General features: G+C 42.7%; 1 protein-coding gene across 1 annotated transcript; it reads right to left on the bottom strand.

Moving 5' to 3' along the window:
* Window positions 1–1,027: 1,027 nt before the first annotated feature.
* Window positions 1,028–10,309, bottom strand: Krt222 (keratin 222). Its single transcript, XM_038324632.1, has 6 exons — window positions 10,214–10,309; window positions 6,546–6,674; window positions 4,095–4,315; window positions 2,242–2,318; window positions 1,922–2,054; window positions 1,028–1,256 (listed from the first exon to the last, which is right to left on the bottom strand). The coding sequence occupies exons 1-6, from the start codon at window positions 10,307–10,309 to the stop codon at window positions 1,028–1,030; spliced, it is 885 nt and encodes a 294-aa protein (XP_038180560.1).
* Between the last annotated feature and the right edge of the window lie 1,852 nt (window positions 10,310–12,161).

The following is a 12,161-nucleotide window of genomic DNA, read 5'->3' as shown; positions in this document are numbered from 1 at the left end:
CATAGTGGAATTTCTGTAGCAAGCTGTTAATTCACAATGCCCAGTACTAACAGTACGGCAGTAGATTGCACTAAATGTATCGCTTTGCCATAGTCATTGTTGTATAGGACAGTAACCAGTACAACAGCGTATATGATTGCACATCAAAGCTTTAATAAAGTTGTAGCATTTAATGATGAATGAAATTTTCCTTTTTTGTCCTGAGGTTCAGACCCAGTGCCGCCCTGCTGTGCCTCTAGCCCAAAAGACACATTTTTATGTATAGGATGCAATTATAGTTCCGATGCTTATGCAAGAATAAGCAGTTAATATGCTATTGTATCCTTGATGAAACCACATCATTCCTTTCTACTAAATAGAATGAGTCAGGCTAAAATGAACCTGAGGTAATAGAAAGAAAAAGACACGTTAAATCCCTGTATTATATTAAAAGTTACTTAATTGTTTTGTGGCTAAAGCATATATACTGGTCAAAATATATACATATATGTACACACATGTGGAGAGAGGGAGGGTTCAAATGATTGTCTCAAAAGGAAAAATCCTAAGATTATGGCGTGCTCTCCTTACACATTTGTTCCTACCTGCTGTCTTTTTAGAAGAACAAACACTTTAGATTCTGTGGTCCTGAAACCATGGAGAGTAACTCAGTATAACTCTTCAGTATCCAGAGAAGCTATTATCCTGAGGATGTTCAGCCATTGAGGAAAATTACAGACTTAACCAAATCACCTTATCCTTCAAGTTTCTGATAAAACTCAGCAGGATAAAGACTATTTGGATGATAAATAAAACAGAAACCACACCGAATTTCTGATTTATTTTTAAGCACGCCTCCTTCCAAGAAAATATGCTCATCTTTGGAGTCCTAGCAACTTTACCTCTTATTATATGTGTTCTCCGAAGAGATCCACAGCCCACAGCATCTTAATGTTATCCATACACATGGAATAACTTACATTCGGGGCTGAGCATCGGCATGGCCGACCTGGGTCCACACTAGTGTCTGATAGATGCTATCTCTGGGTTAGTTGGTGGCTGGCGGGGGCTTGATGGAGGGGATGCTGCATGATCTTCTCATGATGAGCCTGACTTCAATGTCTGGCAGGTTATCCTGTCTGCTCTGTAAGCAGCCTTCATCGGTGGCTGCTAAGTGGAGATCAAATCGAAGAGAAACAGACTTTTTCCTCAGCCGGGGGTTATCTTTAAAGAACGAACCTTCCCACTCTTTTATAACTTCATCCACTTTCTCTGTCCTGAAATGAGAAAATAAAAACGTTTTTAATAGAAGAGATAGAGGCAATGCATAGTTCATATTTATGAATAGAAATGTGTGTAATACATAGGTTGTAGGATTTTAATAATTTAGATTTGTTTGTGTGTATGTTTTGTCTGCATGTATGTGTCCCGAGTGGTACATGCCTGGCGCCCACGGAGGTCAGATTCCCTGGAATTGGAGTAGCGAATGGTTGAGAGCCACCGTCTTTACCACAGCCGTCTCTCCACACCCAGGTTGTGGAATTTCTGATAGACACATACAACTTTAACAACCACAAAAACAGAATCTTTAATATGGAATTCTGTGGAATTTCTACACAATTATTTTTACTTTTTTGAGACAGGGTCTTGCTGCATAGCCCTTGCTGTTCTAGAGCTCGCTCTGTAGACCAGGCAGGCCTTGAACTCACAGAGATCCACCTGCCTCTGCCTCTCAGATACTGGGATTCTACACAATTTTTATGTTCTGATTTTAGTTTTAGTAAAAAAAAGATGAATTCTCTTCACACTCTTGTTTGTGTTGTTCTGTGTGTCTCTTCATGTCTGCCTGAAAAATCACAGTATATTGAAAGTATTTGAAAGGCTGCTGAAGTGAACGTCATCATTTTTCGCACTGCTTCGTAGCCCAGGCTGTTTTACTTACTGAACGGTGCCGCGAGCTTCTGCGCTCTCCTTCACGTTTCCATTTGACGCTGCCTGTTTGGTCATGGTCTCCCCATTTTCGCTCTCATACTTTTGTGAGACTTTCGTTGAAAAAGATATTTCATTTATAATGGCTGTGAAAATGTTACATGAAATTACAATGTTGGAAAAGAAAAGGGACATAAAGTACATTGGTGGGGGTGGGCAATCACAACATTCAAGTCCTGAAATTGTTTCTCTTGCTGCTTTGGAGAATTTCCTGTGTAAGCTCCACAAATAACATGCCGGTTTTCAAATTAGTCTATAGTGTCAGAAACCCACCTGAGGGCAGAAGAAAGCCAACTTTACTCCTGGTAGGTTTTTCTTCTTTTTTCTCTCCTTGGATATAACCATAATATCTGAAACGGAAAGAGTCATGGAAACAACACTGCAGTAGTAAAAGACAAAAACAAACAAAAAGAAAATAGACAAGAGAATGGGTAAGTTGTTACGCTCACACAATGCGAATACTTCTTCAGCAGTGGTGAGCGAGGCCATGTAGTGTCTTTGCCAGTGAGCCTTCCAGGCACAAGGAAGAGTGGAGGGACACTAGGAGCTAGTTTTTATAAAGGTTAAGACAGTACATAGACCGATTTTCTACATTGTATAAATAGGCATTTATATTACCCAAAGAGCTGTGTGAGACTACTAAATATCAAATTCGGAGCCAGCGGAGTGGGTGTGGGTTAAGGTTGGGTGGGGGGTGGGGAGCAAAGGGGCGGTGTTTAGATTCCCAGAAAACAAAACATCTTAGACTGGAGAGACTAGAAGTATGCTAACATGTAGGACCTCAAAAGTCATAGGAATACAACTCTACTACTTAATAACATTGTTCATTATATTTTCTGGTTTTTGTGTAATAACACTGTTCATTTGTATCTGCCTGTATTTATATCAAATATAATAATACAAATTCAGAAAATTATTAAAATGTTAAAAACCAATCTGTCAATATCTCAAATGATTAGGAATTGCCATCTATGATCATTATTTAATAATATATTACATTCACACCATATATAAAATCATATATTTTTTACAAGCACAGTGTGCGTTAAGCACTTTACAGATGTTAGCTCATTAGGTCCTACAGTAATCTTGTGGTGTAGATACTATTATTCTCACTTTGCTGAGGAGAAGCACAGAGAGGTTAAGTAACTTGTCCAAGGTCACTCAGCTAGTAAGTGGTATATTTTGAATTCAGTTTATGATTTTGAAGGATTTAAGAAATGCCAAGGCTTATCACAAGCTAAACTTATTCCATCTCATTTTGCAGAAGACTCAGAATTCTGAAACAAGCAAGAAAAAAGATTTATTGTCACAGGAATATAGAGACATGGAGGTAATGCCATGTTCAAGGGTCTCAGGCCTTATAAATGGTTGTAAAATACAATATTGAATAAATAAGAATTCCCCTTTAGCTTTTTTTTTATTTCAGGATACCTGAAGCCATTTAAATATGGCTCAGGACAGTATTGCTTTCCCTGCTTTAGCAGAATCACATTATTACTCTTTTTCATTTTTTGAGAAGGTCTCTTATAACTTTAACTGGCCTCCAATTTGCTATAGAGCTGAGGATGACCTTGAACTTCCTGAAGTCCTGATCCTCCTGCCGCCGCCTTCCCAGTGCTGGGATTACAGGAATGCATGCCTGGATTATGTGACGCTGGGGAACAAACTCAGGGTTTCATGCATCCTGGGCAAGCCCTCTCCGCTAGCTGAGTCCCACCTGCTAACTATAGTAATATCATTTTGGTGTTCACTATGGGGTGGGGGTGGGAACTTAGGGCAAGGTTGTGAGTCACCAAACTTCTTTGGGAGTGATCTATGAAATGCAGACTAGTTCTAAAAGAGAGAAGCAATGGAGAAAGTGGGAAGGCCAAGAAAAACCACCTTAGTGAACAAGAGTTGTAACAGCCAACTCTGGCTATGAATGTGTTGGTTTGAGCAGGCTGGACATAGTTCTTCGTGCTACCTGGAGGGCGTGCTAATCCCACTTTGCCATAGGAGCTCAGTGAACAGCTGTGGTGGCAGTGGGCTTTGTTTTGGATTTGGTTTCTCTGATGGCATCAACAGTGGCTCTGTGAATGTGGCCCCACACTACCCTGTGCCATTAGTGATGTGGACTTAGGTACCTGAGCTCTTCCTGTTCTAGCAGGCGGCGGTAGGTGGCTATTTCCTGCTCCAGGCGCATCTTCGTGTTGAGAAGCATTTCATGCTCCTGCAGCTGCCTCTCGATGCCGCACCTCACTTCCTGCAGCTCCTTCTCCAGCCTGTCAACCACCAACTCCAGGTCTTGCAGCTGCATCTGGTGATGCTGCTCACTGGCCTGCAGAGAGTTTTCAAGGCCCCTTTCCTGTTGACAGACATCAGCAGCAGTGAGCCAGCAACACAGAATGGACTTCTGAAGTCTCTGTCACCTGTTCCATTCTGTCTGTCAGTCTGTGTATCCATCCATCCATCCATCCATCCATCCATCCATCCATCCATCCATCCATCCATCCATCAGCTGTCTATCTATTTTTATTTGTGGTTTTGGCATTAGCAATCAAAGCCAGGGGCTTGAACAGGATAGGCACCGAGTCACACCTGGAGAACCACTTTTTTTATTTGAAAGGTTATAACAGTTGCGTTTTACTTATGCAAGAGGACCTTTTTTTTGCTATTTGAATTTTTTTTTTAAACTGTGGAGGCCCAAAGAGGTCAAAGGTCAGAGAGTTTGGGACTTGTTTTTAGTTCATTTGAGATTATTGTGCTTCCTAACTTAAAGAGTTCTGCTCTCTCAAGGCTATTGTCAACAGGTGTGGCTAGTTGCCAGACCTGGGCTCCGGAAATAGGGAAGTAGTTGGTTCCGGCCTAAAACAAAAGTCTAAGGATCCAACTAAGTTCAAGTTCCCTTGATGGAAAGAACTTGGGATTCCACCCAGGGAGTGATTTGCCTACAGAGTCCTTGGTCAAGGGCTCGAGTCTAAGGCGTCAGCTATGAATGTGCCCCATGACTTTGAATTTGTATGTTAATGTAGTCTTTTTGTTCTACTCCTGCCTTTTGTAGTCAGGGGTGTATTAACCAGTTGGAAATTAAACGCAGATGAATTTTCAGTACTCACTGAAATTCCCTCCCAATACTATCCTATATATTTCTGCGTTTTATTATTTTCGTTCGCGTCTTCATAGTCTTTACTATATTTCTAAATTCCTACACCTCCACTCTGGAGAAAGGTATTTTTGTTGAGGCTGGGCCCGGACATTTAACATTTATTTTATGCATGTGGAAGTCAGAGGAGAGCTTTCAGGAATTGTTTTTCTTGTTCCATCATGTGAGTTGGGGAGATCAAACTCGGTATCAGCCTTTGTGGCAAGCACTTTAACCAGCTGAGCCATCTTGCTGGCCCCCTTCCTGCTGTTTGAGACAAGGTCTCATGATGTGGCCCAGGCTGGTCTTGAACTTGGAGTTACTGGTGTGTGTGTGTAAGGAGGCCTAGTTCATTCTGAAGTTCAATTTGACCTTGCACTAATGGCAATCCTTCTTCCTTAGCCTCTGTAATGCTAAGATTATAGACATGAACCACTATGCCTGTCTTCCTTTTTTTTTTCCCCAAAGAAAATTATATTTAGCGATTGAGCACAATGACACTCACTTGTAATCATAGCTACTCAGGAAGTGGAGGTAGGAGGAGCACCAGTTCAAGGCCCACTTAGGCAACTTTGTGGAATGGTATCTCAACAACAACAACATCAACGACAACAATAGCAATAACAACAAGGAGCAGGGGCTGAGGATGTGGCTCCTGGCTCCGTGGTAAAGCACTTGTTTAGCATGCACAAGGCCCTGAGTTTCATCTCCAGTACTGGATATTTTTTTTTTAAAATATACATAACTAGATAGCTTTCTGTATTTCAAAATAATGTAATATTTCCTCTGGCAAGAAAAAGTTTACATTGTGATTTACGTACTGTCATTCTGAATTATTTGATTTTGTAAATTATTGAAAATATAATGAATATCAAAAGTGAAACAGACTGCTTATAAAAGGCATGCTGGGGCCAGTGAGGTGGCTCAGTGAACGAGGTATCTGTCTCAACCTGAGTTTAAAACCCTCCCCCCACCCCCCATGGTGGAAGGCGTGAACTGGATCACAAGGCCTGTCCTCTGGCTTTCACAAGTGCACACACACAAACAAACGTAATAGGAAAAGGCATATTAGGAAAGAGTTTAAGTATTTTTTCGTTAGAAATCTCAATGACACCAATGCAAGAAGCCAGTTTTTGGAAGACTATAGATAATAGCAGCACACAATCCATTTTTTTTTTTTAAATCAACTGTCAGGGAGCCCCAGAGCAATGAGAAGTAAAACTGAATTTTTCTAGGTGTAAACTGAACCTCCAGTGAGCTGCTCACAGCCACTGGGCGGGAGAGAGCTAGGCTCCGGGCCAGCGCTCAGTGGCCTCCACTGCAGAGTGATGGTGTCTTCTTTTCCTCCCTGTTATACATGATGCTCTGCCAGCAAGCTTCTTTCCCAAGGCCCCTCCTCTCCCTAAATCACATAGCCTCTGGGGTGCAGCGATCTTCTGGTGATCTTCCTTACCACGGCGTGGAGAGACTCGATTTCCACCTGCAGGTGGTGGCACTGGCGGCGAGCCTCCTTGAGTTCGGCCTGAGCAGCCTTCAGAGCCTCCTCGTCCTTGTCCATTCTCTTCGTTAAATCTTCCTCTAGCTGCAAGAGAGTCAGCAATGACAACAGCAAACAACGACGGCAAGAGCAAGGAAACGAAACCCAAGAGAAACAAAAACCCCAAAGGGGATTCTTGAGAGGGAGGCGCTTAAAAGCAACCACAGAACAATTATACAGGAATCGAATCGCATCTTCTTTTCACTATTAGATTACAAGTGTGTGTCCATTACTAATTAATCAAATCCCTGAGCCAGTCAATTATGCTCCCAGCCCCAGTCTCTGCTGTAAAATTGATCTGAAAAGTCCCTTCCCACTACGGCAGCCTGTGAAATACAGAGAAACACATCTGTTTTAACGAAGAGAAAGTTTTCGAGACAAATTTGTGACCTCTGATTCTTTGATATCCCCTTATCTGTCGATAATGAAGATGGAGGGAAAGGGAAATTCAGTGACTATTTTCCAACATTCATTTTTTTTTTTTTTTTGTAGGCTGCTTCATAGAGGCAGATACACAGCTGTATATCCCCAAAGGGGTCAATGCTGGATGGACGGACTGGGAGGAGACACCTCTAGAAAACGTATTACTATGCTAGGAAATTGGAAGATCAAGTTGTCATAGGCGTCAGGTTCTGAAAGTTCTGTGTTGCAAAAACCCTTTTTACTTTTTTCAAAAGATCTTTTCATTTGTTCGTTTTTGGTTTTCTCGAGACAGGGTTTCCCACTGGGACCCGGGCTTGCTGATGAGGCTAGAATGGTTGGCTAGTGAGCCCAGGGATCTGCGTGCCTGTCTCCAGATCGCATTGCTGGAACCACACGTGCACAGCGTCGCGTTTCCCTTTTATATGTGGGTCCCGCGGGTCAGAATCGGGTCCTCAAGCTCTCACAGTAAAGCTAGCTGAGCTGTATCCTCCAAGTCTCCCAAAAATACATCTGAAAGATTATTTTCTAAATATTCTCCTATTATAAAAACAATTAGGGGAAGGTGTGTAGCTCAGTGGTAAAATGCCTGCCTGGGCAGGCATGGGGGTGGGGGAGAAGAAACTGGGTATTCTCTGTTTTGCTTGAAATGTTTTCATGCTGGTGGAATTAAAAGAAAACACCAGTTAACAACGTTATCAACATTTGACCTCATTAGGAGCAATGTGTTGAGTTGATATGAAGAAAAAAAAAGACAACGTTTTAATGTTCTTTTAAATTTGTAAATTTGGTTATATGGTAGATTTTGTTTAAGGGAAGCCAGAGTCAGTAAAAGTCTGTGAGAATCAAGTTTAGGGCAAGAGATTAGAGGAAAGGACTGGAGAGCTGGCTCGGTAACTAATTGCTTGTCATGAAAGCCTACAGGCAGGAGTTTGCCTCCCCACAACCCATGTAAATGCTGGGTAAATACAGAAGCCTGCCTGGAATTCCAGCTTTGGAAGGTGGGATAGAAAATCTCAAGTCTGGACATAGGGGCGAGCTCTGGATTTGATTGAGAAACCTGGCCTCAACTCACAAAGTGGAAGAGTGATGGAGGACCATTTTTGAGATCAACTGTGGTTCCCTACCAACATACAGACCAACATGCATGTGAATCTTGCACAGTTCACCCACACACATGCAAACACGCACACACATACACGTAATCACCCCTTCACCTGACCGAAAAATGGAAAAAGAAAGATGCTGGAGGGAATTTTTTTTCTTTCTTTCATCAGCTCATGGATCACATGTTTAGTGTTAAGTTGGCAAAGTCAAGCAACCAATAACAACTACGGGAACAACTATAAAAAAGAATGAAAAGACTTGGAAATGACATAAGGCTGTGGGGAACCACTGGTCTTTTGAATTCCCAGTAGGGAACTGGCAGGTAAACTGGCAGGTAAACTGGGTATTAGCTAGATTCCCAAGACGGTCCCCAGTGAATCACCCCTCCTCAAGTTCATGTCCTGAGTCTTGCTGTGACCAGTTGGGTATGGTAGAGGTGATGCTGTGCCCATTCTAGGCTATGCCTTAAGAAAGCCTGGCAACTTTCACATTATGTTTTTGGGAGCCTGGGTCATCATTGTAGAAAAAATCTGGATACAAGGTTAGAGAGGGTCCTGTAAGGAAGCTAGGTGGAGAGGGACCCCAGACTACGTGGAGACAGAAGCTGGCTCAGGTGTTTCAAGTCAGCCTTTCAGTAAATTGCTGCCAAGGTTCCAAACACATTAGCCAATCATTTGGAGATGCCAGACAGTAGGATCCTGAGGTGACTGCATCCTATTCCGCATCTCATATAGCACCAGGGTCTCCACAGCCAGGCTGCTCCTCATCCCACAGAATTACAAGCCAGAATACAATAGCCTAAAATTTTAGCCCATTGAGTTTTGGAGGTAACTTTTTAATGCAGCAACTATATGCTTGTTTTATTTGACTTACTTACCTCTTGGTGCTAGGGCTTGAACCCAGGGTTTTGCAATATGTTGGGGTAATAAAATAAACTGGCTTTGTGAATTACTTGGGGAAAGCATTTCTCTCAAAAGCTTTATGTTATCAGACCTTGCAAACAGAACTCGCGAGAGTTTTTGCTGTTTTTCTTCGTAGTCACCCGGTTTAGCAAGGGGACTTGTAAACTAAGCTTAGATTTCTACTTGGTAAAATAAAGTATTCATTTGGTTTATCATCGCTAAAAGTCGTCATCTCTTAATATTTTCCCAGGGAACTGGTCATTCTTTTTGAACACTGAAAATGTTACCCACAAGCAAAATTTACGATGATCTTCCATTGCTAATGGAATGAAGTCCTATAATTTCTTGCTAACGGTATATATATATATATATATATATATATATATAATACACGTGCATACATCTATCTATATATTATATTTTGAATTGAGCCCTGGTCTGAGTTGGCTCTGTTTCATTCATCTATTTTAAATATCTTGCATTTATGTCAGAAGTAAACCGTTCTCACAATCCAGATGCAACAATGGGCACTTTTCAATGTCGAGTCACTACCCAGCTGGGGGAATTTTGATTGTTAGAATTTGTCTCTCTGATGCTGAAACCCGCGTTCACACACTCAGATGATTCTATTTATAGCAATGGCAATCAGCAGAAAGCTGAGCGCACGGGAAAGATGATAGAAACCTTTCAAAAAATATTTTACTTGCTTTTATCTCCTCCTCAGAATGTGCAGGCAAACAATCTTGACTATCAAGCTTCTGCTATACAGATGTTTTTAAATCGCTTCTATAATTAACTCCATAATATCTTTGAAGAGTGTTTGGAATGCGTCTTTCCAGAAACATCTAAAGAGGTCGGAGTGCACCATTTTACTGTGTGTTGACCCCGTGCTTTGGTAATGACGGTCCATCACCTTATGATCTACATAAAATCCCAATTCATCGATCAATATTTATTGAACGGTCATTCAGCAGCACAGCCACGGGGTTTATCCCTGCCTGCCACCCCAGACCCAGTGCAGAAACAACTCCATTGCCTCCCCAGTAGATGCTGCGTGCAAAAGAAATACTGTACCTCAGAGAGGCCGGGACAGGACTCGGGGAGACATGGACTGTCTCCTTATCCTGAAGGTGCCTGGCTGAATGAAATCATTACCTGCATCCGTGTTGACAGCACCGTCTCTATCTGATTTCTGGTGAGAAGCTGTTCATAGTTTGCCCTGATCTCATTGAGGAGCTGGGACAGCTCCATTCTTTTCCCATCCTCCACCTTGGCTAACTGGACCTTAGCGATGGGATGGAGTCGCTGCTGCTGCGGCAGAGCCTGCCCTGCCTGCCTGCGTCGCCGGAGCAGACAGCCCCGCGGAGCCTTAAAGATGCAGAGATCCATTTTCCCACCAGAAGCAGGGAAACTCGGGCGGCTAGTCAATTATGCAAATGTGAGAAACTGTTCGCGCTCGTTGTCGTTGGTACAGCAGAAACCTCAGAATCTCCAGGGAAGAGAAGAAAATGACACCCACAGGTCACTGTTAGGGTCCGCTACACATGTGAACTCTTGGCCTGTGGGGGGTGGGGCGTTCTATTATTTTGTGGTAGGGAATGAGTCAGGACATTAAGAGCACTGTCGTTAGCCAGGCATGGTGGTCAGGCTTGCTAGCTACCTCAGGACTCAGTCAGAAAGATCTTGGATTCAAGCCCAGTTAGGACTTCATAGAGAGACCCTGTCTTGGAAGGGGTGGGGGAGAAAACAAAACAACAAAAATCCAAACCATCACCAACCCCCCCCACCCCCCCCAAACAAAAAAAAAAAAAAAATTTAAAAAACCCCAAAACCCAAAAAACAAAACAAACAAACAACAAACAACCCAACCAACAACAACAGGAGGCAAGCAGATCTCTGTGAGTTCGAGGCCAGTCTGGTCTACAAGAGCTGGCTCTAGGACAGACCCCCAAACTATAGCGAAACCCTGTCTCAAAAAACAAAACCAAACAAATAAACAAACAAAAAAACCCCCACACACCAAATTTTATTGTGTATAGATATTATAGATATTGTGTTATTGTGTGGGCATTAAACTGGGCTCCAAATATAATAGTTTAAAATTTTTTATAGCTCTTTTTTTTTTTTTTTAAAAAAAAAAATCAGCATTTGGACTTTTTTTTTTTTTTAAAACAAAATGCAAAAGGAGAGGGGAGGGGGAGGAAAACAGAGGGTAAAAGAACCCAGCTGACCAGAAACAGCCTGGAGGAAGAATCAGCAGAAGGGCAAGGCTGTGGGAAATGGGCAAAGGGGGTTGGAGCACAAAGGACATGACACCTGTGGACCAAAACTCTGCAATGGGGCCCAGAACTTTGTGTGCTAACTTAAAACAGTGAAGAAAACCCAAACGGTGCGGTGAGTCACCTGAGTGTGTTATCCGTCGCAAGCATTCTGACAGCTGTTGGAAAAAGCTTCTCTCAGGCATTCTCTCGATAATGCCACTAGCTGTATTTCTCAATTGGTGGGGGACTGTCAGCCCCAGAGCAGAGTCCGGTGAATGGAAGGGAACTCCTGAAGTCACGAGTCTGGAGCGGGCGCTGGAGCAGTGTGGAAGTCGTGGGTTAGTGAATACTGCCAGTGTTGTGAAAGCAAGCCCTTGGTCCCTGTGGTGGGGCACCTTCTGAGGCTGATGTTTCTGTAAATGTGCAGAGAGCAACACCTCACACTTAGAGACTCGTCTTCAGCTCTTCCGATAACACTGTTCGGCCCAATCTTCTCAGTTCCTGACATTTTGTGACCTGTAAAGATGGAAGGACTGTGGTCAGAGGGGTTAAGTGTTCTGTCCAAGGTGGCTCGAGGAAGGGACAGCATCACTGAGATAGGGACTTTGACCGCAAGCTGCCTGCCCTGTCTGCTTCTTCATTCCCTCCTCACCTGGATTCCTGTTCAAGATGGCGACCGTGTTAGATGCAACTGAAATATTTTTTTGAGAACAGGCCTGTTGTTGTTTACAGAGTGAATGAGTCAGATCTTGGTTCTAAAACCCACAGGGCCTTTGATGTGCCTCTTGTTTAAAAAAAAATGTGTGTGTATGTGTGGTGTGTGTGTGTGTGTGTGTGTGTGT

Source organism: Arvicola amphibius, chromosome 4 (genome assembly GCF_903992535.2).
Source record: "Arvicola amphibius chromosome 4, mArvAmp1.2, whole genome shotgun sequence".
In the NCBI taxonomy this organism is placed as follows: Eukaryota; Metazoa; Chordata; class Mammalia; order Rodentia; family Cricetidae; genus Arvicola; species Arvicola amphibius.
This window is presented reverse-complemented; position numbering and strand designations above follow the sequence as displayed.

Bases quoted from the DNA above. Each gene is read 5' to 3' on its own strand.
- Krt222 (XM_038324632.1), bottom strand. From the start codon at position 10,309: ATGGAGCTGTCCCAGCTCCTCAATGAGATCAGGGCAAACTATGAACAG. The intron at 4,316-6,545 runs GTAAGGAAGATC...GTCTGTCAACAG, and splicing joins TCGAGTCTCTCCACGCCGTG to GAAAGGGGCCTTGAAAACTC. The intron at 2,319-4,094 runs GTACCTAAGTCC...TTTCCGTTTCAG, and splicing joins CTAGAACAGGAAGAGCTCAG to ATATTATGGTTATATCCAAG.